The sequence below is a fragment of the Urocampus carinirostris genome, chromosome 18 (genome assembly GCF_059441175.1).
Source record: "Urocampus carinirostris isolate Australia breed hairy pipefish chromosome 18, RoL_Ucar_1.0, whole genome shotgun sequence".
Taxonomy (NCBI): domain Eukaryota; kingdom Metazoa; phylum Chordata; class Actinopteri; order Syngnathiformes; family Syngnathidae; genus Urocampus; species Urocampus carinirostris.
The window spans coordinates 5,684,141-5,712,065 of record NC_142366.1 but is presented as its reverse complement, the minus strand read 5'-3'; the positions used below and the strand labels follow the sequence as shown (position 1 = coordinate 5,712,065).

The 27,925-nt window shown below is 43.7% G+C and overlaps 2 protein-coding genes and 1 long non-coding RNA gene across 6 annotated transcripts; 1 reads left to right on the top strand and 2 right to left on the bottom strand.

The window, feature by feature from the left end:
• Window positions 1-16: 16 nt before the first annotated feature.
• Window positions 17-8,833, bottom strand: LOC148348196 (uncharacterized). The gene is made up of 3 exons (XR_015847667.1): window positions 8,741-8,833; window positions 8,592-8,672; window positions 17-257 (listed from the first exon to the last, which is right to left on the bottom strand). It is a non-coding gene; the product is annotated as an uncharacterized LOC148348196 (long non-coding RNA).
• apbb1ip (amyloid beta precursor protein binding family B member 1 interacting protein) lies at window positions 7,519-22,438 on the top strand. The gene is made up of 13 exons (XM_088322510.1): window positions 7,519-7,734; window positions 9,041-9,100; window positions 9,254-9,344; window positions 11,597-11,868; window positions 14,433-14,510; window positions 14,565-14,724; window positions 15,866-15,987; window positions 16,055-16,129; window positions 16,241-16,384; window positions 16,458-16,568; window positions 16,974-17,072; window positions 17,138-17,231; window positions 20,120-22,438. Exons 2-13 carry the CDS (start codon window positions 9,041-9,043, stop codon window positions 21,316-21,318), a joined length of 2,505 nt encoding a protein of 834 aa, XP_088178636.1. The 5' UTR covers window positions 7,519-7,734; the 3' UTR covers window positions 21,319-22,438.
• On the bottom strand, window positions 21,721-27,925 carry LOC148348194 (uncharacterized). Of its 4 annotated transcripts, XM_088322514.1 has the most exons (20): window positions 27,871-27,913; window positions 27,196-27,318; window positions 26,904-27,022; window positions 26,663-26,791; window positions 26,460-26,524; window positions 26,305-26,361; window positions 26,147-26,245; window positions 25,862-25,929; window positions 25,700-25,787; window positions 25,552-25,621; window positions 25,112-25,184; window positions 24,966-25,049; window positions 24,773-24,902; window positions 24,653-24,697; window positions 24,486-24,567; window positions 23,313-23,405; window positions 23,148-23,228; window positions 22,965-23,004; window positions 22,268-22,347; window positions 21,721-22,015 (listed from the first exon to the last, which is right to left on the bottom strand). In XM_088322514.1, the coding sequence occupies exons 2-20, from the start codon at window positions 27,302-27,304 to the stop codon at window positions 21,893-21,895; spliced, it is 1,635 nt and encodes a 544-aa protein (XP_088178640.1). In that variant the 5' UTR covers window positions 27,305-27,318; window positions 27,871-27,913; the 3' UTR covers window positions 21,721-21,892. The 4 variants fall into 4 exon arrangements, with proteins under 4 accessions (XP_088178640.1, XP_088178638.1, XP_088178637.1 ...); XM_088322512.1 differs by having other exon boundaries at window positions 24,773-24,868; window positions 24,962-25,049; window positions 27,085-27,925; XM_088322511.1 differs by having other exon boundaries at window positions 27,085-27,925.

Below are 27,925 nucleotides of genomic sequence, written 5' to 3'. Positions count from 1 at the left end.
TTTGTCGTGTTTTTTTTACAATTGCGGACACTGCAATGGGATGTCAAGAGTAAAGTCTTTGAACATTTGCATTTGAAAACTCAAAAAAATAAAAAATAAATGCACTTGAGGAAAAAAGACCCATTGAACCCTCACGTGATCCTTGCTTGCTTCAAGGGGGGTTGAGTAGCTGCTGTGGTAGAACTGTCTGCCAGGTCATCTCCCCCGGTATCAGATGGACTAAATGTGCTCTTCAGAAGAACGCCTGGATGCTTCCTCTGAAAAGAAAGAGAAAAACAGAATAAATGTACTATAACGAATTATGATGCTTAGCTTCATATCCACTTTATTACAAAATAGTGTGTAAAGTAGCACTAATGTAAAAATATAAATGAAGATTTCTTTTCCTAAACGCTATAAATCCATTTTGATTGTTTTGAAAAACATGATCATTATTTACCCAGACCAACATATTTTAAGTATTTAATTTATATAGTTAAAAATCCTTTTTGGTTTAGTCTGATCACTATCAGCAAAAATTGACAAATCAAACTACAACCGTGTCAGTCAGTGTCATGATTACTGATTCGGGGCACCCGCGGCTGCCCTCGTGGCGCCAACAGCCCTGGTCGCGGATCGGCTCCTTGCCACTTTTTTAAAACCCCCGACTCCCTGTTACCGACGTCCGATCGTTGTGAACCTTCAGCTCCCGCTAAGGCAAGCCTTCCGAACCTGAATCCCTGTTTTTGACTCCTGTATGTTTCCCGGCTTCGACCTGTTTCCGTTTGATCACGTCTCTGCTCCTGCGCCCCGGTAACCCGACCTGCTTTTCCCTCTTCGACACCGCTATCGCTCGCCAGACAGGTGCCTCTTCCGCGTCCCGAGCGACCTGCTCCCCACAATCAACGATCACTGGATCGTGGGTGCCAGCTTAAGTCTCTTTTCAAATAAAACTAAGAAACTAACGCAATTGGGTTCCCGTCTCCGTTCCTGGTTCATGGCAGTCAGTTTAGGCTCATTTAAGAACTTCTCAGTACACCTACTACTACCAATTCAATTTCGTATTGGAGATAAACAAATTGAAAATACTGATAGAATTCCTCAAAAACAATATTAACGGGCTAACAATACTAGTATTTTACCCAGTGAATGTATGATCTGCTGACACGACATGAATATTAGCAATAATACCTGAAGGTGTTTTTTCAAGTTCGAGGTAGAGTCCTTCGACGCTGACGGGATGTGAACTTTTGGCAGGCACACTTTGCACTGCAAAACGATGTTCTTTCCCTTATCTTCCACTCTATAAAAGCATTTTTCTCCATGGTTGTTCTTCTACCAGGCCACCTGGCACTGCCAGCAGAGAAGCAATTGTTGCTACGGTTGTCATTACGTAAAAGCACGGATGGCAAATAATAATAATAACATGAAAATGATGACGAAAAGCCAAAAACATACAAGCCACAGCAATATAAAATAATAAATAAATTAAACAGGTATTGAATTAATAAACTCCTCCTTGATCTGCTACCTTATCGTGGTGGAGGAGTTTGTGTGTCCCAATGGTCCTAGGAGCTATGTTGTCGGGGGCTTTAAGCCCCTGGTAGGGTCACCCATGGCAAACAGGTCCTAGGTGAGTGGCCAGACAAAACGCAGATCAGAAGACCCCTAATGATGAGAGAAAACTTTGGTCCTCGATTTCCCTCGCCCGGACGCGGGTTACCGGGGCCCCCTTCTGGAGCCAGGCCTGGAGGTGGGGTCCGCTGGCGAGCGCCTGGTGGCCGGACCCTTACCCACGGGGGCCGGCCGGGCACAGCCCGAAGGGACGACGTGGGACCCTCTTCCCATGGGCTCACCACCTGTAGGAGGGGCCAAAGGGGTCGGGTGCGCAGAGAGCTGGGTAGCAGCCAAGGGAGGGGTCCTTGGCGCGACGATCCCCGGCTACAGAAACTGGCTTTTGGGACATGGAACGTTACCTCTCTGGCAGGGAAGGAGCCCGAGTTGGTGCGTGAGGTTGAGAAATTCCGACTAGATATAGTCGGACTCACCTCTACGCACGGCTTGGGCTCTGGTACCAGTCCTCTCGAGAGGGGTTGGACTCTCTTCCACTCTGGAGTTGCCCGTGGTGAGAGGCGCAGAGCCGGTGTGGGCATATTAATTGCTCCACGGCTCGGCGCCTGTACGTTGGGGTTCACCCCGGTAGACGAGAGGGTAGCCTCCCTCCGCCTTCGGGTGGGGGGACGGGTCCTGACTGTTGTTTGTGCTTATGCACCAAATAGCAGTTCGGAGTACCCAACCTTCTTGGGGTCCTTAGAGGGTGTGCTTGAGAGCGCGCCCCCTGGGGACTCCCTCGTACTGCTGGGAGACTTCAACGCTCACGTGGGCAATGACAGTGAGACCTGGAAGGGCGTGATTGGGAAGAACGGCCCCCCTGACCTGAACCCGAGTGGTGTTTCGTTATTGGACTTCTGTGCTCGTCATGGTCTGTCCATAATGAACACCATTTTCAGACATAAGGGTGTCCATATGTGCACTTGGCACCAGGACACCCTAGGCCGTAGTTCGATGATCGACTTTGTCATCGTTTCGTCGGACCTGCGGCCGCATGTTCTGGACACTCGGGTGAAGAGAGGGGCGGAGCTGTCAACTGATCACCACCTGGTGGTGAGTTGGCTTCGATGGTGGGGGAAGATGCCGGCCCGACCCGGCAGACCCAAGCGTGTTGTGAGGGTCTGTTGGGAACGGCTGGCAGAATCTCCTGTCAGAAGAAGTTTCAATTCACACCTCTGGCAGAACTTCGCCCATGTCCCGAGGGAGGCGGGGGACATTGAGTCCGAGTGGACCATGTTCCGCGCCTCCATTGTCGAGGCGGCTGATCGGAGCTGTGGCCGCAAGGTAGTCGGTGCCTGCCGCGGTGGCAACCCTCAGACCCGTTGGTGGTCACCGGCGGTGAGGGATGCCGTCAAGCTGAAGAAGGAGTCTTATCGGGCCTTCCTGGCCTGTGGGACTCTGGAAGCAGCTGGCAGGTATCGGCTGGCCAAGCGGAATGCGGCTTTGGCGGTTGCCGAGGCAAAAACTCGGGCATGGGAGGAGTTTGGCGAGGCCATGGAAGCCGACTTCCGAACGGCTTCGAGGAAATTCTGGTCCACCATCCGACGTCTTAGGGGGAGGAAGCGGTGTGCCATCGACACTGTGTATAGTGCCGATGGGGCGCTGCTGACCTCGACCCGGGACGTTGTGAATCGGTGGGCGGAGTACTTCGAAGACCTCCTCAATTCCACCGGCACGTCTTCCTCTGGGGAAGCAGAGCCTGAGGACTCTGGGTTGGGCTCTCGTATCACTGGGGTTGAAGTCACCGAGGTTGTCAAAAAACTCCTCGGTGGCAGGGCCCCGGGGGTCGATGAGATCCGCCCAGACTTCATTAAGGCTCTGGATGTTGTGGGCGTGTCATGGTTGACGCGCCTCTGCAACATCGCGTGGACATCGGGGACAGTGCCTCTGGACTGGCAGACTGGGGTGGTGGTTCCCGTCTTTAAGAAGGGGGACCGGAGAGTGTGTTCCAACTACAGGGGAATCACACTTCTCAGCCTCCCTGGTAAGGTCTATTCAGGGGTACTGGAGAGGAGGGTCCGCCAGGAAGTCGAATCTCGGATTCAGGAGGAACAGTGTGGTTTTCGTCCTGGCCGTGGAACACTGGACCAGCTCTATACACTCTTCAGGGTCTTTGAGGGTGCATGGGAATTTGCCTGTCCGGTCTACATGTGTTTTGTGGACTTGGAGAAGGCATTCGACCGTGTTCCTCGGGAGGCCCTGTGGGGGGTGCTTCGGGAGTATGGGGTACCGCACAGTCTTATCCGGGCTGTGCGGTCCCTGTATGCCCGGTGCCAGAGTCTGGTCCGCATTGCCGGCAATAAGTCGGATTCGTTCCCGGTGAGGGTTGGGCTCCGCCAGGGCTGCCCTTTGTCACCGATTCTGTTCATAACTTTTATGGACAGAATTTCTAGGCGCAGCCTTGGCGGGGATGGAGTCCGGTTTGGGGGCCTCAGCATTGCGTCACTGCTTTTTGCAGATGACGTGGTGCTGTTGGCTTCCTCAGCCCGTGATCTTCAGCTCTCGCTGGAGCGATTCGCAACCGAGTGTGAAGCGGCCGGGATGGGGATCAGCACCTCCAAGTCCGAGGCCATGGTTCTCAGTCGGAAAAGGGTGGTATGCTCCCTCCGTGTCGGGGAGGAGGTCTTGCCCCAAGTGGAGGAGTTCAAGTATCTTGGGGTCTTGTTCACGAGTGAGGGTAGGATGGAACGGGAGATCGACAGACGGGTCGGTGCAGCGTCTGCCGTCATTCGGACCCTGTACCGGTCTGTCGTGGTGAAGAGGGAGCTGAGCCGAAAGGCAAAGCTCTCGATCTACCAGTCCATCTACGTTCCTACCCTCACCTATGGTCATGAACTTTGGGTCATGACCGAAAGAACTCGATCCCGGATACAAGCGGCCGAAATGAGTTTCCTCCGCAGGGTGGCTGGGTTCTCCCTTAGAGATAGGGTGAGAAGCTCAGTCATCCGGGAGGGACTCGGAGTAGAGCCACTGCTCCTCCGCGTTGAGAGGAGCCAGTTGAGGTGGCTCGGGCATCTAATAAGGATGCCTCCTGGACGCCTCCCTCGGGAGGTGTTCCGGGCATGTCCCACCGGCAGGAGGCCCCGGGGGCGGCCCAGGACACGTTGGAGAGACTATGTCTCTCGGTTGGCTTGGGAACGCCTCGGGGTCCCGTCGGATGAGCTGGAAGAAGTGGCTGGGGATAGGGACGTCTGGGCTTCCCTTTTAACGCTGCTGCCCCCGCGACCCGACCTCGGATAAGCGGAAGACAATGGATGGATGGATGGATGAATTAATAAAAGGGGCCAAAGATGGCGCAACATTGCACAAATTGTAATCCTGTTAAGTAACCCCAATGCTCACGGAATGGAACTGTAATCTCAATACTTTGTTTTTGCCTGTACTGTAACAGATTACAGTTACTTTTATTTTGTATCCTCTTACCGTAACTGCGTTACATGTAATCCGTTACTTCCCAACCCTGCCAGCGACTAGGGTAAAGAACAGTCAACTGAAAACCAACCAACTAACCAATGAACTAAGTAACCAAACAATGATCTATCTAACCAAGTTACCAACAAAAACACCAAAAACACATAAGTATCTTACTGATTGACCACCAAAGAAGGATTTAACTAATTCCAGTGTTTCTCATACAAAAATAAGATTCTGGCAGGCCACCGGGGTTTAATTGGTCCTGCTAGACTCTAGCAGCTAGAGCATAGGTGTCAGACTCACGGCCCACGGGCTACATCCCTCCCGGTGTACAATCATATCCGGCCCGCGAAATAATTGTATCCACTGCTATTATGACCCGGCCAGATGAAGCGCCAATTAATTTTAAACTTCCCAAAAGGCTCCCGCATTGATCAATTAGCTTGAGCCTGACGAGCGCAGCCACTTTTAAAACTAGTAACGAACTAATCCACCGACAAACAACACGTCGGTCATTAAGTGAATTTTAAGTGTCAGGAAGCGCAGACTTGAAACCTGAGGACGAGCATCTATATATAGTGCTTCAAAGGAAGGCTGGCATGGATAATGCGGATGCTAAACCATCACATGACTGTTTTGAATTCATGTTCATGATTAAAGCACACATTTTTTTGTTGAAAACCACACATTTTATTTATATTTCTTTTTTTTCCATATTTTGAATTTGTATTATTTTGAAAGTAGTTAAAGTAGGTTTTAACTACAACAAAGTATGTTAAGTTATTTGATGTTTAAATGTGTTTATTTATTCTGGAATAATAATAATGCTTTGCTTTGAATTTGTGTTCATGTTAAAATCACACATTTTGGTGAAAAGTACACATTTCATTTATATATCTTTTTATATTTTGAATTTGGATATTTTTGACAGGATATATGTTCATGGAGAACAAAGTACGTGAAGTTATTTAATGTTTATGTTTATTCAGGAACAATATTATTGTCTGTTTTGAATTCGAAATCATGGTAAAAGCACACATTTCTGATGAAAAGCACAAATTTCATTTGTAAATATTTTTTTTCATATTTTGAATTTGTCTACTTTTGACAGAATATATTTTTTACAGAGAACAAAGTCTGTTAAGTTATTTCACATTTAAGTTTGTTTATTAGAAAATATAATAAATTCAAATGTATATAAATGCAAAAATAATCAAAGTCACTTCTGGATTTCTCATTACATAAATAATTGCAAACACCATGGTGTGTATTTGTGCGGTATCTGCCAGTCAAAAACAATCTTGGTCAGTCAGCCTGCACTCTCAATCAGCTGTTGCAATGTTAGCCCCGCCCCGCCAGCATTGTGATTAGACGGTTGTATAAAATGTGTATGTATACACCGTAGCCAAATCTGCCTAGCGGGAGGTGGCTAGGGGCAAGGAAACACTCACATTCCTGCATTTTTGACTTTTTCTGGGGTATTGATACATAGGAGAGGATTCCTGCCCACTCGCTCTACCCAAGTGGTGGAGTCAATAGGTGACCAAACCCACCTGCAATTGAAACCCCTAATACCCAGCGCCGAGCAGGGAAACTAGTACCAATGTTGTAAGTATGTATGACTCGACTGATACTAGTACCAGCAACGTCCCAGTCTCGGGGGTGGGAGCCCTACCCCAAAAGCCACCAAGCTGGTTCATTAAATGTGACTTTGTATTTTTTGAATTAAGCTCGTTTTCCATGCTTTGTGAGTTGGACTTGTTTGGCTGTGCTATTGCCTTTCATAACTAGAGTATCCATCCATCTATTATCTGTACCGCTTATCCTCAGTAGGGGTGCTGGAGCCCATTCCAGCCATCTTCGGGCAGTTGGCAGGGGACACCCTGAACTGGGTCGCAGGGCACACAGAGACAAACAACCATTCACTCGCTCATTTACACCTAGGGGCAATTTGGGCCAATTAAACTGACATGCATGTTTTCGGGAATGTGGGAGGAGTGCCCGGAGGAAACCCACGCAAGCATGGGGAGATTATGCAAACTCCACACGGAAAGGCTGCGATACCTGGACTTGAACCCTGAACTTCCGCACCGTGGGGCTGCGTGCTAATCACCTAGCTGCCGTGTAAATAGTTTCCATGTGTTAAAATTTAAAACATACCAAATTTTCTTACAGGGAACATGCCCCAAGAGCGCCCTAGATTGTCCAAACACCAGGGTCATACGAAATTCTATGTAGTCACTGCCACCCCTAGATGGAAGAATCGTTGACGTCTATAGCCACCAAAGGCAATGAATGAGTAAAAAAACAGAATGTCAAGGCAAACCAACAACTAGCCAATAAACCAGTTAATTTCAAGAAACTTGATCACAAACAAACGTCCACCTGTCTTTGATTGTGTAACAACTAATCAATGTTTTACAGAGGTCAATGATTAACAACCAATGGGAATCGTGCGACGATGTATGCCAACGGGCCCAGACACGAGTGTTGCGAAAACCTCCAGCAAGAATGCAGCTGCAGGTCTGGACGTGAACTTCCGCATTGGGCAGGAAGGAAGGTTGTCAAAAAGAAAAAAGCAGCACATGAGCTACCGCTCGCCACCACGCCCAAAAAACTGATCGGCCTTATCTAACGGCTTCGTTTTGCTGGATTTTATATTATTATTTTTTTTACTATGACGGTTTTTTACTAAAGGATTTATTCGCTTATATATTGCACAGACAAAAGGTGAGTCCAAGTGATTTGTTGACAACCTTTTGAACGTTTCTGCTGTTTTCATTGCATATTTTTTTAATTCTCCAGAAGTGACATGAAAACAAAATAAAATACATTTAAAGGCAAACTAACTGAGATAATATTGCAGTTTTGTGCATTTTGTGTATGTGCCCCCTCCTATATGTGATAAGAGAATGGCGATAAGTAATAGGTTTAATCAAACAGAAAGAAGACTTGCAGATAATTTATTGACACTGTAGAGCTTGTTCCCCATGTGGTGCGTTAAAGGTCAGAACTGACATTACGGTCCTTTTTTATCCTTTTTGAGCCAGCTTTCCATTTTGCATATTTACGATGGATGAACAAAGATATTGGGACACTAAAATGATGATAAATGATAAACTGGGTAGGATGATTTTGAATGATGTATTGTCTAAACGCCATGTCCAAATAAAATTGAATTAAAATTCCATTTTGCGACCAGAATTGGTCAATAAATCCAGTATAACTAAAGCTCTTTTTCATTTCTTTTATTTTGCAGTTTTGAGGGGACATATAATAATGTAAAAGTTTGACTTTTGAAATGAGGATGTCATGATTCCGTGCAATGTATTGATAACGCACCACGACCAAATACTTTTAAAATGTTATAAGCAATTTTTGGGGATAGATCCAATATAACTAAAGCCCTAATTAAGTTTATTCGAATATGTTGGGGCTATTTTTCCTGCATTTTGCCAAATTGTGACTTTTAAATTATGACGTTTCTGTGTCAGGGTCAAACAACAGAATTTATGAGTGAGAAGTATAGAAACTAGGACTTCATATACAAGATAAAAATCAACAGTTTTTACGAGATAACTTCTCACCTTCAACTGAAGATGATGTAATTTCCTTTTGCATTTTAACACAGCTACACTTCCTCTTCTCAGAAGTAAAAAAGCGTTGGTCTGTTAAAAATAAGGGGGGGTTCGATAATATTAATCAAAAAGATCAATTTTCACTAACTATTCAATACCTTTGCTTTGATATGTTGGCTTGCATTCTAGTTCTGATCCAAAATGACAACAAGGCCAAACAAGCCTGTCAGGAGAAAGATAGAAAAAAAAAACCACAACTGCAGGTTGTTAAAAACAACTTTCAATCCCGTCCTGTTTTTCCCGCCCATTACCTCACATTCCTTACCAGTCGTCTGCCATGACAGCTCCAGCTAAAATACATTATGCCAAGATGCTAATGCTGCTGCATATTTTTTTTTCAAAATTTATTATAACACCATGAAACAAATTTAGCTTATCTATCCTTTTAAAAACGACAGATGGATGACATTGACGCCATGTTCAGCGAAATGCTAGGCGAGATGGATCTCCTGACCCAGGTGAGCCCCACCTCAATCTCCATGGCAATAACAAAAACCTTATTTCTAAACAAAGGAATATTTTGCACAGCTAATTTACTCAAGGACTGAAAAACACATTATGGATGATATACATGTAATAAATATCCTGATTAGTTATTCTCTCCCTGGTAGAGTCTGGGACAGGAAGAGCCTCCGCCTCCCTCGTCTCTACCGGATACGAAGCAGGGGGTCAACCTTTCCATCGGCTTCCAAGATCTAAATGGTAACTCCATGTTTTTTCTTAAAAAGTTGGGGGGGGGATTGGGGTGTTAGATAATCATGTCAATTTTAATGTAAAACCGTTGTCTAAAGCTATTTTTTCGCCTCATGAGAAGCTTGGAATTTGCCCTGATGAATTTCAAAGGCACAGAATAACCATTGAAGGACTGCTAGCCGTATTAGAATAGAATAGAATAGAATAGAATATACCTTTATTGTCATTGTTACAAAATGGGCTAACATATTGTGACAACGAAATTGGGCATGACACTCCAGTTTTAGCCAAAAGCATTGCTTTTTATACTTTTGACGTTAGCATCATTTTGCAGTGAATACCAGTTTCATTGACCATACTACTGCATTGTATACACACTAAATAAACACTGTCCAGAAAGTAAATAACTTAAATCCATTTGGGTCAGGAATAGACCGATCAGTTCCTTGGGCTAATTTACTAGAATTCCTGTGTTCATTTTGTTCGAATTATACCAAATGATGTATGAATTTTGATGAATGAAAATAGACATATAGATGAGAAAAATATATTAAAGGAACGATACAGAATTAGAAAATGTGTCACTCTCTGCCACCATCTGCTGGTTTAAAGTCATGATTGACGCCTTTGTCAGCTTGCTCATGATGCGAGTTCAAGTACAGTTGAACCTCGGTTCTCGACCATAATCCGTTCCAGAACCCTGTTCGAAAACCGATTTGGTCGATCACCGAAAATCGTTTTTGCCATTAAAAGAAATGTAAAATCATTTTAATCCGTTCCAAATCCTTGAAGGCTTACCATGAACGTAAACATGAAGCTAACCCAGGCCAATCGTACGGTCGCGTTGGCGTAATCTTCCGTACGAAAGGTTACGCTAACATGAACGTGTAAAAATAAAAAAATCAGGCCGTTTACACGTCATTTAGCACCGGGGTCTCCACAACAAGTGGTGAGCGGTTAAAGGATAAAGAAAAGATTTATGAATATGATTTCTTACCTTTGTGGTGGTCTGCAGAAGCCATGCTTTATTCCCTCAAAAGAAGGGAAACTCGCACATCTTCTTCATATTTTGCTATTATTTCTTTCTTAAATGCAATAGTTGTACGCACTACTCTTCTTTTTTCACCTGCTTGCACCGACCTTCTTCCGAGGCATAATTAGGGGTTAAAACACTCCGTTCACCAATATCAAAAACGAAAGCAAAAAGAAGTGCGCGGTCACGTGACAATAGTTCTTCACAAGGGGTGGGGGCAATCTACACCCGTACGCTCCTCAGCATCGCCCCTAGCGTACCGGCGTTCGAACTCCGATTTTTTGAACGAAAAGCGAAGCAAGAATTTCTCAAAATTTTTGCTCAAGAACCGATTTTTTCGAACTGAGAGGCGTTCGAAAACCGAGGTTCCACTGTATGTGCATTTGTTAGACGCGCTTGAATAAATCATTCAATATTCATCTTTCTTCGGATTTGGGGTAGCATTTGGACTTTACTTTTTACCTTTGTCATTTTCATGTTACACTGACCGTAAAAAACAAAACATAGTAGAAAGGCATGTCGTCACTCTCAAGCATTCCATGCTACTTTCCTCAAACCTAACGTGTTCTGCCCCTGACAGCTCGGATAATAGTAAGATAAAACAATTAGGCGCAATGGAAAACAAAACTCAGTGGGGCATTGTTGACCCAAACTTAATAGAGAAAGTATTTAACTTTCCACGTTTTAAGGACTCCTCAAATGACGCGCCCTGTCTTTGAAAAAAATAACAAAAAATGAAACAACATGATTTTGTTTTAAACAAACTAAGCTCCCAAAATGTAATCATTTTCTACAAAAAAATCCTGAAAAGTAGGCTATTATTTTGAAAATATAAAAATGAAATTTAAAAAAGATTTATTGTCTTTGTGGCACAGTTCTAGAGAAGAACGTCTGGTTTCTTACTGGCACACGTGGTAGCTGTTAAAAAGCAGGACGAAGATTAATTGTGTTATGACTTAAAGATCGGCTTGGAAGTCATAAAACGACACAGCGTTCGCTGTGATAAAAAAACATGAAGGTTTAAACCAGGTCAAGCTACTTGTTTGTCGACCGGAAGCAGGTAAAGTGTTACTAAGGGAGAGCGGGAGGGTTATGGAAGGAAATTAGGTCAAAGGGTGAATGGAAATAAAGTAAGTAACAATGTAGGACATATTTTGTCCCGTTTGGTTACAAGAAGTGACAAATATCTCTCCACCAGTTATAAAAATGTATTCTTTCTTTAAACCAGCGTCTCTGAATGAGCTGGAGGAAACAGACCTGGACGCTCTGATGGCTGACCTAGTGGCCGACCTCAACGCCACAGAGGAGAAGTTGGCGGCAGAGATCGAGAGCTTGAAGGAGCCTCAACCCGAACCTCAACATGAGCCGCGGCTACTACCACCATTCGCCCGCCGGCCCTCTGCCACTTCGACACTTTCCAATGACTCATCAATCAGCTCCCCCTCATCCACCTCCTCCATCTTACCGGCACCTCCCCCACAATCCAGCAAACCTTCTATGGTGAGACAAAAAACATGCACCCAATTAAAAAGTCAGACAGCTGGTGCACAGATTGGAAGGAGAACAGAATTTTTTTAACTAATGTTCCGTATTAGAGTAAGACCCCCACAATACGGCGTCCCTGCCTTACGTTTTCACTTAACGTGTAGAATAAGATATTTTTTCGCAGCCTATTTATGGTATTCTGTCACCATACCACATCAACAGCTATTAATTTGGTGCCCAAAAACATAATTTAAAATGCTGGTCTGCTTTTGGTTTGAGTCACAGAATCATCATGAAAATGCCAATATGGTGTTGGTGTCACCGACCAGAACGGACACAGGACTCAATCGCATGCGTTTCTCAGATTTTATTGAAAGAGAGTGAGAATAAGGCTTGCTTGATTGCTTGATCCGAGGACGAGCGGAGAGCGGGAGTGAGCAAGGCGGGAGTGACACTTCCGTGTCGGAAGAAGACAGGCGGGAATGGCACGTCGTTTGACCACGGCTGGAGATCAGAGGCGATGTCAAGCTCGTAATCGAGGTCGTAGGCAGGCGGCAGGCAGAACAGGCGTAGTCAGGTTCAGAAATGGGTCGAAAACGGGAATCAGGCAGGAAACAGGTTTTAACAGGGACGGGGTCAGACAGGAACGCTCACTGAGTGAAACACAACAGCTCGCAACGATCTGACACCGGTAACAGGGAGCCGGGGGGTTTAAAAAGTGGCAAGGAGCCAATCAGCGACCAGGGCTTTTGGCGCCACCGTGGCAGCTGCTTGTGCCCCAAATCAGTAATCATGACAGAACCCCCCCTCAAGGGACGGCTCCAGAAGTCCCAAAAAACAGGAATGCAAAAAGACAAAAAGTAATCCAACCGGCAGGAAAAAAAGTAACCCAACAGGCAGGAAAGAAAAATTGCCCCCAGAAAATTTAAAAACTCCTCTGAGTGAACCGAGGCACCATCATCAGCATCAGGAGGTGGGGCAGAAGCAGGACCCGGAGGAGACCGAGCTGGCAGGCAGGCGTCATAGCCGGGCAAATGGATGTTGCAGACGGGTGAGCAGGCAGACGGACATCGGGACAGGCGGGTAGACGGACGTCGAGACAGGCGGAAAGGGAGGCGGACGGACGGACGTCGAGACAGGCGGACGGACGGACTTCGAGACAGGCTGACGAATGGACTTCGAGACAGGCGGGAAGGCAGGCGGACGGGCGGACGTCGAGGCAGGCGGACGAAGCATCGGGCGGGCGGACGAAGCGTTGGGCGGGCAAGGCGGACGAAGCGTCAGGCAGGCAGGCAGACGAAGCGTTGGGCGGGCAGGCGGACGAAGCGTCAGGCGGACAGGCGGCCGAAGCGTCGGGCAGGCAGGCGGACGAATATCATATAAACCATGGAAACAAAGCTTGCGATAATCAAAAAACATAAATTAGCACAGGAACGGCTACCCACGCTAAGTTGCATAGCAGTAACCAATTGACAATAGGAACTATTGTTAAAATAAGGAAGCGATAGAGCAACAAAGTCTTCTAAGGGCACGAAAATCTCACAAGTGGAAGTTTTAAAAGCAATTTTAATTTGAGTCTGCTATCTCCTCCCTCCACCCTGAACTGGTTGCCAGCCAGTCAGTCACAGGGCCCACATAGACATGCAAACCACTTCTAATTCACACCAAGGCACAATTTGGATCTACCAATCCACCTGACAACACGTTTTCAGAATGTGAAAGGAAAACTGGAGTGCAAGTAGGAAACACATGTAGGCACGTGGAGAGCATGCAAACTCCGCATGGGGAGACCAGTGGCCTGAACACTGGACCTCTGCTCCATGGGGATGACGTGGTAATCACTCAGGTGCCATTCTTCCCAGCTCAAATTACTCCACATTAAAGCTAAATAAAATGTTGTTTGGCAGCACGGCGGCGCAGTGGTTAGCGCTTGTGCGGCACAGTTCATGTCATGGGAACCTGTCGTGGGTTCAAATCCAGCTCCAGACTTCCTGTGCGGAGTTTGTATGTTCTCCCCGTGCTTGCGTGGGTTTCCTCCGGGCACTCCGGTTTCCTCCCACATTCCAAAGACATGCATTTCAGGTGGATTGGCCGGTCCAAATTGTCCCTAGGTGTGATTGAGCGAATGAGTTGTCTGTCCCTGTGTGCCCTGCGATTGGCTGGCAACCAGTTCAGGGTGTCCCCTGCCCACTGCCCGGAGATGGCTGGGATGGGCTCCAGCCCCCCCGCGACCCTAATGAGGATAAGCGGTACGGCTAATGAGATGAGATGAAAATGTTGTTTTTCCTTTACATGTGTCGTATACACTATATACTATATACTACTTTGCTATTTGTTGGCCTGGGGAGGGATGACTGCCACCTGGCTGTACTTGCCCAAGACACACCAGAGGAAAGGGTGCCCCTGTGACCCTAATGGTTAAGGGATCCAACCAACCAATCAACCACTGGGGGTTTGCTAATAATCATAGGTTTTTATCACCCGCAACACAACAATTTCACTTTGCAATACCCACCGCAAAACAGATTCATGTCATATGCTGGGGTCTACTGTCCTTCATTTGATGTTTCTTTCCATAGGAAGAGATTGAGGCCCAGATCAAGGCAGACAAAATCAAGTTAGCACTGGAGAAGCTCAAAGAAGCCAAGGTCAAAAAGGTGAGGTGAACTTGTCGACAAATTCCAGCATTTTTTAACAACGTTGTGCTTCAGCTAGTGGTCAAGGTGAGCATGGACGATGGCAGCTCCAAAACGTTGATGGTGGATGAGAGGCAAAATGTAAGAGAGGTTCTGGACAACCTCTTTGAGAAGACGCACTGTGATTGCAATGTGGACTGGAGCCTGTGCGAGACCAACCCAGAGCTGCAGCTAGGTCAGGTGGCTAACTGGATGTTAGTTCATGTCACGGGGTCAAAAAAAAGAGGAAGCAAGCATTTCTGTCTGTAAATTTAGTAGCATGCGTGATGGTACTTGTAGCGCCGCTATGTCTCAGTCGACGTGTTGTGTGAGTTACTGCAATGTCGTCGGAAAACAATGTTTAGTAAAGCCGGAGACACAAATAAGACTATAATTCATCCCCATTAACACCATGCTAACAACTTGCTGGACATTCAAGCTTATGGGCCTAATATGATGTAAATGACCACAGTCAAACTAATAACCTTAATGCACAGAAGCCAAAAACAGATATATAAAACTTGTTAAATCAGTTAAATCATTTAGTGACATTGACAGCAACTGACGCCGGAAATCAGATCCAGCCAGACTACCATAAACAACTATCCATCCATCCATCCATCCATCCATCCATCCATCCATCCATCCATCTATCCATCCATCCATCCATCCATCCATTATCTGCACGGCTTATCCTCAATAGGGTTGCGAGGTGCTGGAGCCCATCCCAGCTATCTTTGGGCAGTGGGCAGGGTCACCCTGAACTGGTTGCCAGCCAGTCGCAAGACACACAGAGACAGACAAACATTTATTCACTCGCTCATTCACACCTAGGGACAATTTGAACTGGCCAATTAACCTGGCAAACATGTCCCACACAGGCACGGGGAGAACACGCAAACTCCACACAGGAAGGTTGCGTTAGCCGGACTTGAGCCCTGAACCTCTGCATCGTGGGGTTGCACGCTAACCATCCATCCGCCGTGTCTCCCCATAGACAACTATTGATGTCAAAAATCTATTTTATTCAGGCTTCTTTGTACACAAAAGATCCATTACAGTTAGGCTGCCGTACACGGTTGTTGATGTCAAAGGTCCATTTCAGCTATGCTGGCAGTGAACTCTTTTTGGACGTCTTCCCATGTTCTTTAAGCAAATTTGGAGCACGACTGTAAGTCAGAGTTTGTGTTAAGAAAGATTGTGGAAATAATCATTCACATATGGTCTTGACGCATTTCTTTTCCTTACCTCTATAACAAGTCAGGCTATAACAAGCTATACAAAAAGCCTGTTTGATGTGTCCTAACTTGAATGAAAGTTTATTTTTGTGGAGCTAGAAAGAACCTTTGAGGACCACGAAAACCTGGTCGAGCCTCTGCTGGCCTGGACCAGAGACAGCGAGAACCAGATCCTTTTTCTGGAGAACCCGGACAAGTACGAAGTTTTTAAGAACCCTCAGGTAGGATAAGGAAATGGAAGATCATTTCATGCAGAACGTACATAAATCTGGTTTTCTTGGGATTTAGAAATTTTACTTGTGGAAGAAGGACAAAAAGATATTGACAGATATGAAGGACAAAGACAAGGAGATTTTGATTAAGGTAAAATGTTCCCTTTTTTAGGTCACCCATTTTGACAGCAATCATAATTATTTCATAACGATTCCCAAAATATTGATGACCCAACTTTTTTCATGCCTCAAATTCAACCAGGAGAACTTCTGCGGGACCTCCATCATGGTCCCCGACCTAGAGGGGGTGCTGCACCTCAAAGAGGATAGCAAGAAGTCCTGGAAGCCCCGCCTCTTCCAGCTCAGAGCCTCTGGGATTTATTACGTGCCTAAAGGAAAGACCAAGGTCAGAATTCAAAGGCCTCTGAATCACCCCAAAGCACTATTTCAAAGTAATTTTGTTTCTTGTTCCCTTTCAGTCGTCTCGGGACTTGGTGTGCTTTGTGCAGTTTGACAACGTCAACGTCTACTACGGAAAAGATTTCAGGACCAAACACAAAGCGCCCAGCGACTTTTGCTTTGTGCTCAAAGTGAGTGTTAAGTTTATAGTTGAACAGAAACTGATAATGAGGAGAGAGTACATCAGGAATGAAGTTGGAGGCCATAAAACCCTTTAAGATGTATGAAAATACAGCCTGTTCTAAAAGTAAACTCCTGAGCCCTTTTTTTAATTAAAAAAGTAGACTAACCCTAAGGGATGAGGAGGTCAAGGAACATCAACATTATTGGCCTTCCTGCACGATCACGGGTGAAGAGTAACACAATGATGCAAACAGTGACCACAAACAGAACATTTCTACATTGCCAGCGTTCAATGATAAATCAAAAATATTTCAACAAACGCATCATGAAATTAAAATGATAATCTTATCAGTGAGAAATCAATGTGACGTAAAATTTTGTGCTTTGAATTAAGAGTCTGTGTTTTTGTGTAGCATCCTCAGATCCAGAAGGACTCTCAGTACATCAAATACTTGTGTTGCGATGATGACTGGACCATGAAGCTGTGGGTCACTGGAATACGCATTGCTAAGGTATTTTGAATCGTGATGACGTATTAAAAACCAAACAAAAAAAACAAAAAAAGGCTTTTTTGTAGTATGGTTGCAGTTTATATGAAAACTTCAAAACGGCAGAGAAGAAAGTGGCTGTTGGTTCCACGTGGGCCAGCTGCAGCATTACATCCGGCCAAAGTAAGTGTGTCCATAAACAACGACAATATACCCTGGAAATCAAGATTAGAGAACAATTTATAAAAATTGTAATTGAATGATTTTGAAATAATACCATCTTAACTGCCCAACACTTTAAGGACAGTTTGTTGTGTCTATATCATGCTGCTACAATGCTTTTTCACAAAATGGGTAAGGAATTTCAAAAACAACAAAAAATGATTTTTAAAAAATTAAGAGGGATCAAAGTTGGAGAACACTATCAGATGCCTCCTACTAAAACGTGTTAATCTATCACAAGGTGCTAATATCCCTGATTATCTGCCAACTAAAGGTAAAATTTTGGGCCCGGCCTGAACTTCGGGTTAGGGCTTAAAATGGCAATCATTAAGTCAGGCCGGTTGGGCTTCTCTTTTGAAGTTTTTTTTTCTCCTACACAGCATGCACTTACTTTCACGCGAGTAATACTTTAGACACAGAAAATGCTTGCCAAACTATTCGTTGAACTCAAAATCACTAAATTTAAATACATGTTGGGTTAAAAGACCTGCAACTTCCTCCTTCGACTCACCTCACGTCAGACGTAATTTTTGCTTTTTGCAAATAGCTTACAAGCTTCACAAACTTTCTTTCTGTTTTTTGGCCAAATCTTTCACCTATTTCAGCTCCTAATCTGCAGGATTTGAGTTTCTTTTTCTGTGCCATTTCGTTCAGTATTACTTCAGTCAGCTGCACATGGCATAATTTGAGGAACTCGGCCCCAAGTAAACCCCAAGCTGCGTAGTCCAGCTGAAACGCGCAGTTCGGTGCTGTAGTACGAACGGCCGGAGTAAAGCTTCGTGTTTACTTTGGCGGAAAATGAATGCTCGGGTTTATTTAGGGCTTGTTTATCAAATCAAGTTAATCAGTCGGGTTTACACATCTGCAATCGGGTCGGGTCGGCCTGATTTTCTGAATCTTACCTCTACTGCAAACCCTTTTAACTGACATTCTAACTGCCAGTTTCACTGATTTCGCAAGATGGTGGGCTGTCTTAAAGTCACTGAAAGCCTCTGACAGCAGGTTGTCCAGATAAAAATGCAAAGGGATGACCTTAGCAAACACGGCAAGACAAGTTCATCGTTCCAAATCTGTGATTTCAACACTGGACCGTGTGTACAGTAAGATCAAACATCTAGTTGGATCCGGCCATCTCTGTCTGTCCCTCACCCCCTCATACACCCCCTTCCGGAAGAAAACAAAGCCTATGCAATCAAGGACAGTACAAACATCTTCTTTGTTCCTTTATCTCTTTGTTTTCTTTATCCTCACTGTAAAATGTGGACCTGGAGTGCCACGTCCAATTTCGTTGTCACACTATATTTAACCCATGTTGTAACAATGACAATAAAGGTATATTCTATTTTATTCTATTCTATATTAAATCTTTACAAAACTGCGGAACGACGGATGAGTGGTTAGTGCATCCAAGGCACAGTTCTGAGGTCATGGGATCAAATCCAGCTACCAGCCTTACTGTGTGGAATTTGCATGGTCTCCCTGTGCTTGCGTGGATTTCCTCCGACCACTCCGGTTTCCTCCCACATTCAAAAAACATGCATGTCTGGGTAATAGGCTGGTCCAAATTGTCCCTAGGTGTGAATGAGCGAGTGAGTTGTGTGTCTCTGTGTGCCCTGTGACTGGCTTGTAACCAGTTCAGGGTGTCCCCTGCCCACTGCCTGAAGATAGCTGGGATGGCTCCAGCACCCCCGCAACCCCACTGAGGATAAGCAGTGCAGATAATGGATAAATATCTACAAACTTATTTAAGTCCTCCTAGAAGACTGGTTGTCCTCGGAAGACAAATGCAAGAAAGTACTGGGTAATCGTTTCCACACAGCAGGTGAAATTGCTAAACATGGTTAGTATCTGTGTCGCCATAGAGCGTCTTGCCGTTTAAGAGCACATTGCAGTGACAGAACCTCTCTTCACTGAGGCGCATGTCATGTGGACAAAGGAAAACTGGGCCATGGTTCACTTCAGTGATGAAATCAAATCTAGTTTTTTGGGTCTGATGGGAAGAATCATGATTGGCGACGTGTTGGAGAAAGAATGAACCCAAAGCGTGTAAAAAAAGTTAGTGAAAGGTGAAGGAGGAAGTGTCATGATTTGGGGCATATTTTCTGCAGCAGGAGTTGGGCCTCTTGTACAGCTACATGGCCGAGAGAATGCAATTGTGTTTCAGAACCTTTTTCAACAGCAAATGGTTCCTTACTTGCATTCATCGTCCAATGGGCCTGTAGTCTTCGTGCAGGACAATGCTCCATGTCACACAGCAAAAAGGGTAAAGAATTTCCTTGAAGGTGAAAACTTTGAATTGATCACATGGCCGCCCAGAGTATTGATCTTAACCCAAAGGAGAACCTCTGGATAATCCTTATTGAAAAAGTTATGGTCAAGAAAGCCACTACAATTTGTGGAGAAGAATGGACCAAAATCCTGTGGCCGCAGATGTGCTGAAATCATTCACCGCAGAAACCTACAAACCAAACTTCCTCTACCTCCCCCCGAGGCACTTTGTACTAATTGCTGACTGTTTTAACCTTCCCATGCCAAAGTCATTGTTCCAATTTTGATCAGTGTGTTTTCTCTCATTTTGATCAGTGCGTTTTCTGCAAAATATTTTTAGGTGAAATGCCTTCAGTCATTTGGTGAAAAAGTGAAATAAAAAAATGTCATTTAACCGTGGTACAGTGAAAATTGTATTATTTCAAAATTATTATGCAATTTTGAAAGTTTTTTTTAAAGTTGTTCTCCAATTTTGATCTCCAGTGTACGTAATTGGCATCAACTTGTTGACTGCCTATGACGACTACAGACACTATTGACAATTAATGAGTTAATAATAACTATTTTCTCCCTGGTTATAGACCAATCACAGAGTAGGGTTGCAGATGGACACGAGGACAACAAGAAGCTTCCCACACTTCCCACTCTGCACAGTGGAACCCTCCCGCCGCCACCTCCACTGGGTGGAACTCTACCTTCGCCACCTCCTCCACTGGGTGGAACTCTACCTTCGCCACCTCCTCCACTGGGTGAAACTCTACCTTCGCCACCTCCTCCACTGAGTGGAACATTCCCTCCGCCACCTCCTCCACATAGTGGAACCCTCCCTCCGCCACCTCCCCTACTGGATGGAACTCTCCTTCCGCCACCTCCCCCCCTGGGTGGAACCCTTCTTCCATCACCTCCCCCACTGGGCGGAACCCCACCTTCGCCACCTCCCCTACTTGGTGGAACCTTCACTCCGCCACATCCCACAATAGATGGAACCCTCCCTCCGCCACATCACCCACTAGGTGGAACTCTCCCTCCGCCACATCGCCCACTAGGTGGAACCCTCCCTCCGCCACCTCCCCCACTAGGTGGAACTCTCCCTAGGCCACCTACCCCACTAGGTGGAACCCTCCCTCCGCCACCTCCCCCACTAGGTGGGACTCTCCCTAAGCCACGTCCTCCACTAGGTAGAACCCTTCCTCCACCACCCTTGCCAGTAGGTAGAACCCTTCTGCCTCCACCGCCACCAATGGAGGGAGACCTCCCCCCTCCGCCTCCTCCTCCACCAGGCCACAATTCCACAATTCATCCTCCTCACCTCCCCAAGAAACCCTCCCTCAAACATGTCCCCCACCGGAGAAACCTACAAACCAAACTTCCCTCACCTCCCCCTGCAGGGGTTAACCTCCCTGCACCTCCTCCGGCTCCACCAGTTGACGACCCCCCGCCAGACTTCCACCCTCCGCCTCCTCCGTTAACCAATTTTGGCTCGCTGCCACCTCCCCCTGCTGGAGCAAAGAGCCTGCCGCCCGCTCCTCCTAGTTTTAAGACTACAGACCTGCCACCACCACCTCCCAATCCGGGAATTTTACCGCCCCCACCTCCTCCGACAACAGGTGCCACTGCCGTCCGGAGGGCTTCTGTGAGGCCTTCTGGGTCATTGAAGAAGATGCCACCGCCTCCACCTAAGAGGACTACACCTTCCCTTCATGGGGGAGGGGGAGATGGAGGGGACTTCATGTCAGAACTGATGCGTGCCATGCATAAGAAGCGCGAGCCCATTGATTAATTCCGGAGTTTAGAGGTGTGCAAACAATCGCTCAATTGAAAAAAACAACAACCCTGTAAATAGTGTAAATATGTCAGTGAGGAATAATACAATGACAATGATTGATGCAAGGCAAAGCATTAGGTTATAACTAAGTATGTAAAATGATATTCAAATATTCCACCAAAGATGTTTTGGATGTTTTCTTTTTTTTAATACATCGCCTACCTAACACATTTTAAGGTGAGTTAAAAGCAGTGTTGGGCATGTTATTATAAAAAAATAATTAGTAATAGTTAGTCACTACTTGTTCCAAAAAGTTAGCAGCTGAAATACTTTATAATAAAAGTAACTAGTTACAACAAAAAAAGAAAAAACTCATTTCAGGATTTTTTTATTGTATTTTCTAAATGAATTGTAAACAGATAGATAGATAGATAGATACTTTATTCATCCCCGAAGGGAAATTCACATTTCCAGCAGCATCCCTGAGCTGAGAACAGACAAAATATGACAACTTGAAAGCAAACAGGTGTACAAAATGTAGAAGTGAAGAAAAAAAATCCATGATGTTTTGGGGTCTACTTTTCGTGACTCAAGAGGAGCAGCTGACTTTCAAGTGGTTCGCCCACCACGGAGGTCTGTGGGCATAGCCCGCCTGCTCTGCAGACACTTGGCTAAGAAAAGGCTGTGTCAGGACTTTATGCAGCAGCGACACCTAGTGGACACAAGCAGCAACAGCATAAACATTGTCACAATACCCGAGAGTATTGACGATATTTTGTTTGTTTTTGTAGTTCACATCATTTCTTTTTATCTTGGCTAAAGCTTGTTAGACTCTGTGGTATTCCAATTTAACATATTTGAATAAAATGTACAGATGGATGTCATTTACGAAGAAAAACATTTCTTAGATTTGAAAATCCCGCAAAATATTAAAAGATGGAGTTCAAATGAAATGTCAACTTGCCTCAGAGAAATCGTTCATCTCCGCTTTCCTGATGGCTGACTCTGCCATCCAATTCCTTAGCACGTACCTCGGGTTCACACCTATGAGACCAAAATCGTCACTACAAAAGCACATGTACAAGATAGACTTGGGGAAAATTACATTAATCCATGTAAGGTGGGGATCGCAAAGTAAAATTGATCTATAAACGGGGGAGAAACCCACGGCAGTGCTTTGGTAACTCGTCATAAAGTGATTTGAGTGCCTTCTTCGTTTTGAATAATTACAATTTTGTTTCCATTGTCATCATTTGTTTTGGTTTCTCCATTTAGCATTCACTGCAAGCTTCAGACCCATAGCAAAACGTTACAGTACAAAAATACAGTATTGGCTCGCCAACTCGCAAAGTCAATGGCATTGCTGGAGAGTGGTTAGCCAAAGACATATCTGCATTTCATGATGCTGTGACGCAAAGTAGACCAGTATTTTATATGATGTAAACCAATTGCAGACAGGCATCCTAGGGACGTATTGTACACTAACACTGAAGTTTGAAGGGTATATCCTTTTGGGAAAACAATTTGTTGTCAATGTCTTCAAATGGGCAAAATTCTACAAAGAGGGGCCTGAAAAACATCTTTTACCACACCGTAAAAGTCAAAACATTGTAATGTGAGGTCGCCGTATCTCTGTCTACATTACTGTATTGTGAGCTCACTTTTCATCCTGGCTTGCCGATCCTCATCTATACTATTAGTCTGCCTGCACAAAAAAATAAAATAAAAAATAAAAGTTAAGATTTTCCACAAAGTAGAAATATTTCAACATATTTTTTCAATAATTTAAAGCAAAAAAGATAGATTTTTTTTCATCCACTGTATTTTTGTACTGTACGTGCCACTTGCCTGCTGAGGCGGAGCAGGTACGAGTGCAACCAGTCAGAGAAGAGACTGTGAGAGGCCAAATCCTTCAGAGCCCAGGCCTGAATATTAAGAAAAGAAGTCTTTTGAGAATGATATTGTAAAATGCAAGAGAGTCACATGCAGAGAGCTGATCAGCATCCCACCTGTGTGAAGTTCCTGCTGTAAAGAGTTTGAGCTGAAGATTCACTCAGCTGCCTGAAGGTCATTGTGAAGTCTGCACGGGTTTCTTTCATCAACTGAGCAAGAAAAATTGTGAAAAATATTATACTCAAACATTCGAGCACCTTTAATTAGGAAAGCAAGCACATCAAGGAAGTTGATAGAATCAATGTAGAATGAGCATTAAATTCAGATGTTTTTATTTTATTTATACTTTTTAGGCGTCTAGATTATTGATTTTTTTTTTTACCTAGTACTTGTGTAGTTATTATTTATTGTAGAATATTTATACATAGTTTCTTCTTAATTTTCCAAAATGATTCTTACTTTAGTATTTCTTTCATGTGATTGTTTTTTTAAAACATTGTGTAAAACATGTTTTTTGCCAAAACTATTTTGATAATTCTTTGTATTTGATATATTTTCATATCTCCCAAGGGTCTACCTCATGTGGGGTCCCTTCTCTAGGTTTCTTCATTTTCCTCATGCAGATGTTTGAGTTTTTCCTTGCCCCCGTGTAGGAATTAGATCAGATAATAGTGTAAGAATAGTCTGTAATCTGTACTAGTCATTGGTCTGTCCAGCCCTTTGGGACTTCTTGTGATTAAGGGCTATACAAATACACATAACTAGGCTTGACTATGCATTGAAAAAAACATATTCTAACTTCAGCAAACTTTGCAATTTTTTCACTTATTTTGTCTAGCAGAAAAAACAACTACATAAGATTGGCTTTATACTTGAGTGAGGTTGTTGGGGGCGGAGTGTGTTGAAAAGGCACCAGGAAACAACTAAGAAGTCCCAAAGAGCCGCATGACCGCATGCAGATCCAGAGCTGCTTGTACACAAAAGAAGATGTTTATTGATTTTGTTGGTATTTATGGGGGTACCTTGACACAAAACCTAGCTAAGAACACTGCCAGAAGCCCTAGGTACTACTATGGGAATTTCGACGAAAATTGGTTCAGCCGTTTCGTAGCCTATAAGCTACACACAAACACACCCACACACAAATCGGGGTTTGTATACAAGTTTAGAAGTTTATATTAGATACATTGGATTAGATAAACATATTAAAAAACCTTTTTCATTTTTGGGTTATAAATGTTTATTATTTTTTTACTTTGAGTGCATTGTGTTTGTGAGAAAGAACTGACCTGAAGCAGGTTATCAACCAGATGTTGATCTTGTGGGTCGTCCCCGAGAAGACCCAGCTTGATCTTCAACAGCTGTTGAATCCTAACAGCGAATGAAAAAAATATATAAATTTAAGAAATAAATGTGCTTCATAATCTCCGTAATTGAAAACTGAAGGACACCTAACCTTGTTTGGTAAATGTCAATGAATTTCTTCACCTCCATCTCAGCCCTAAAAAAATGTAAAAAATATTATTTTTCATGTTGCAGTATGTGTTGGCCTTAAAATAATTTTATTCCTGCCTACACTTCCTGCTGGGCTGCAGAAATCAACGGTCTTAGAGCATCTAACAGTTTTTCCATGTTGAAGAGGCCGGCATGAATCTGAGCTCCAATGCTGTACCTGCCATCGTCGTCGGATGTGTTAGGCACGAAATCTGTGACAATTTTAAGAATTGAAACTGCCGTTTCTTAGCTTATAAGCGCACATACATACGCACTGGGGTCGTACGCCTCCATGAATCCGAAAGGGCCGTAGTCGATAGTGATGGAAAGCAGGCTGAAGTTGTCTGTGTTGCAGACGCCTGCAAGGACGGTTTTCAATGCAGATGAATGACATCCAAAAAGAAGCGCTTCAACTTCCTACCGTGTGCAAACCCCACCGACATCCATTGGGCCATTAAATGAGCAGTGTCATTTACCACCTTTGAATAAAATACCTTAGAAATACAAAAAATATATCAAATGATTAATAATGGGGCAAAATACAGATGATAGGTTAAGTTAGCACTGCAGATCTCAATGCTCAATTGCGAATTTTGATGAAATACGATGTTTTTGTAAGATTGTTCATGTGCAAAAAAATCCGATCTCCCTGCAATGTGAACCTAGCCTTGGATGCAAATAGAGTAGACCTCCCGGATACAGCAAGAATCCGTACTGAGGTGATCTCAAAGTGAAAATTTTTATTTTGCGGAGAATAGAAACCTATGGTAACAGTGTATCCCGGTCTACTGGTTTGAAGAGTAAAAAAACAGACTAAATCTACATCATTCAACAATTTTAACAATATGTACAAACACCCACCAAATATTTATCAGGCTTGTTGGTAGGAACAGAAGGAAAATGTTCAGCAATAACAAAGTCAAGCAACTTTCTGCAAAAAAAAAAAATACAAAAAAAAAAAAATGACACAATCAGTTTGGCAAAAAGTGTCATTTTTTGTTGTGTTCACCTGAGAAGATCCAACTCCCCGCTTTGAGACAGAATCTCTAAAGATCCGATTCGAAACCAAGATTTGGCCAAGCGCAGGACTACGGCGCCTGAGGACCACAAGTCATGTAAAACATCGGAAGTGCAGAAAACATATTTTCAAAATAAAAGAAATCTGGATGACCTCTCTCTGCCTTGACATTGCCATTGTAGAACTGGTCCCTCCAAACTAGCTCTTCACTCACAATCAAGCTGATAAAACGAAAACACAAATTTACTAGTCAATAAAACAAAATGAATTGTGCTACTTTGGGGCTTTTTTAAATACACAAAAATAATAAAATATAAAACTGTCTCGCCACTCATAACCAAGCAGAGAAAAAGATCCAAAGCTTACAAGTCAATAATAATATATGATTTGTGTTACTTTGGAACTTTTATATTTTCCATTTGGTCCTTTGTTTTTCACCTCGCGGCTCTGCTCGTAGGGATGCCGAGGAAATACATGGCCTCACTACACAAGAACTCTCGCACTGAAGACCGAATGACTGCTCGGCCGTCTCCCGACCTGATGGGGAAAGCTGACGTCAGATGTTGTTTTCATATTTCGCCATGATTACAAGGTACCTCGAATATGGTGTTTTTCCAGAACCCTTAAGCTGCAGTTCCCATGATTCTCCTTTTCTGGAAATATTTTTTTTTTTTTCAGAAAGAAACATGTTAAAAAAACGACATGGAAAAAAATCTATAAATCTATTTTATTAGTAGTACCGGTACTTTACCTATTGGTGTATTGACCGAGTAGATGAGCGCGACCATCACCTAGTTGGCCAGCCCAGTATCCAAACTAAAGTAGACATATGAATAAAATGACATTTGTCTTTATTATACTATTAAAAAACTCTACCACAGTCTGATCAGGTGTCTCGGTCTTCTGCATACGATCAGAGATAACGCAAAAGTCATGGTTTGATGTTTAACTTACCTGATGGCCACCATATCTGTGTGCAAAAGGATCAGAGCCTGAAAACAGTTTTCCTCCACTGACATAATGTGGAAATTCTGCAGACTCAATCACAGACATGTTGAAATCCAAAAGCCCTTCTAGGACATCCTATGGAACAAGATTGTTTTCAAGTGCTGTGTTTGATTATTTATTGTTTAAAATAGGACAAAAACATTCACTGATTATTCAAGAAAAATTAAAAGGTGAGTGTTGTAGTCACCTTTGAAACTGCAGCCAGTCTCAAAGGACCGTTCAGGGGGGTCGGAAAGGATTCAGAAAAAATGCAGTTCTTCACAGTCCGCACAAAGTTCCCTTTTACTCCATCTATTGGAAAAGAGGCTACAAGAAAGACAAAATGACGTCAGGCTTATGTCTACAACTAGGGCCAGAGTTATATTTACCCCGGAGCCTCTCACTGGACAATCTGAACTGGTCCAGGTTTCCCCTGAGCATGGAAAAACTTGTGTTCCATCTGGAATTGATCAATTGAGATAATGGAACCGTGTTTGGACCTTGACAATCAGGCTCATCTTTTTGGCAAAACTCCAGTGTGTGCACATGAACGATGATCATATTTAATGTAATTACAGTGAAGAGTAACACTTTTTGGAGGCTCCACATTTTGACAGCCTTCTCTAATTATAAAGAAGAGGAATTTCAATTGAGAAATATATTTTAACAGGAATTTGAGGATATATGAAGTTATTACGGAGCAATCACCACCCTAAACAAAACCACATAACCGTAAAAAATATTTTACCTATGTATTAAAAAAACACATTTTCATATTCTTATTTTCGCACAATGTTGCTGCTAATGTCATTGCATTGATATAGTTGCTCTGTTTATTATCTAATCTCGATGTAAACAATGTACACTACGTTGTAACCAAATGCAACAATTCTATTTTATTCTATAATTTGTGTACTTCATTATTCATAGAAACATGACATTTTAGTAGCATTATTGGAAAAAAGAAAATCTGATAAATGAGTCGGAAATTACAGACGCTAAACTAGTTACATTGAACCTTAACTAATTGTCTGTCAGTACAAGTAATAGTACAAGCTAGCTACACTCCTCAAAACACCGAAATAATGATTAAAATAAAGTAATTCCAATCTTAATAACATTTCACAAACTTTCTAAGACCCTGCCACTGAAAATAGTTAATTTAATTAACTTACAATGGGCTAGCTAGGAAAATGAATAGTTTAGCGACGCCTACGGTGAGCAAACATT

Excerpts from the sequence above, each read along its gene's own strand:
- apbb1ip (XM_088322510.1), top strand. The coding sequence starts at position 9,041 with ATGGATGACATTGACGCCATGTTCAGCGAAATGCTAGGCGAGATGGAT. Across the intron at positions 11,869-14,432 it reads AATCCAGCAAACCTTCTATG|GAAGAGATTGAGGCCCAGAT; the intron begins GTGAGACAAAAA and ends TTCTTTCCATAG. Across the intron at positions 16,385-16,457 it reads TGCCTAAAGGAAAGACCAAG|TCGTCTCGGGACTTGGTGTG; the intron begins GTCAGAATTCAA and ends GTTCCCTTTCAG.
- LOC148348194 (XM_088322511.1), bottom strand. The coding sequence starts at position 27,304 with ATGTGGAGCCTCCAAAAAGTGTTACTCTTCACTGTAATTACATTAAAT. Across the intron at positions 25,788-25,861 it reads CAATGTCAAGGCAGAGAGAG|GCGCCGTAGTCCTGCGCTTG; the intron begins GTCATCCAGATT and ends TGTGGTCCTCAG. Across the intron at positions 24,568-24,652 it reads ATTGACATTTACCAAACAAG|GATTCAACAGCTGTTGAAGA; the intron begins GTTAGGTGTCCT and ends ATTCGCTGTTAG.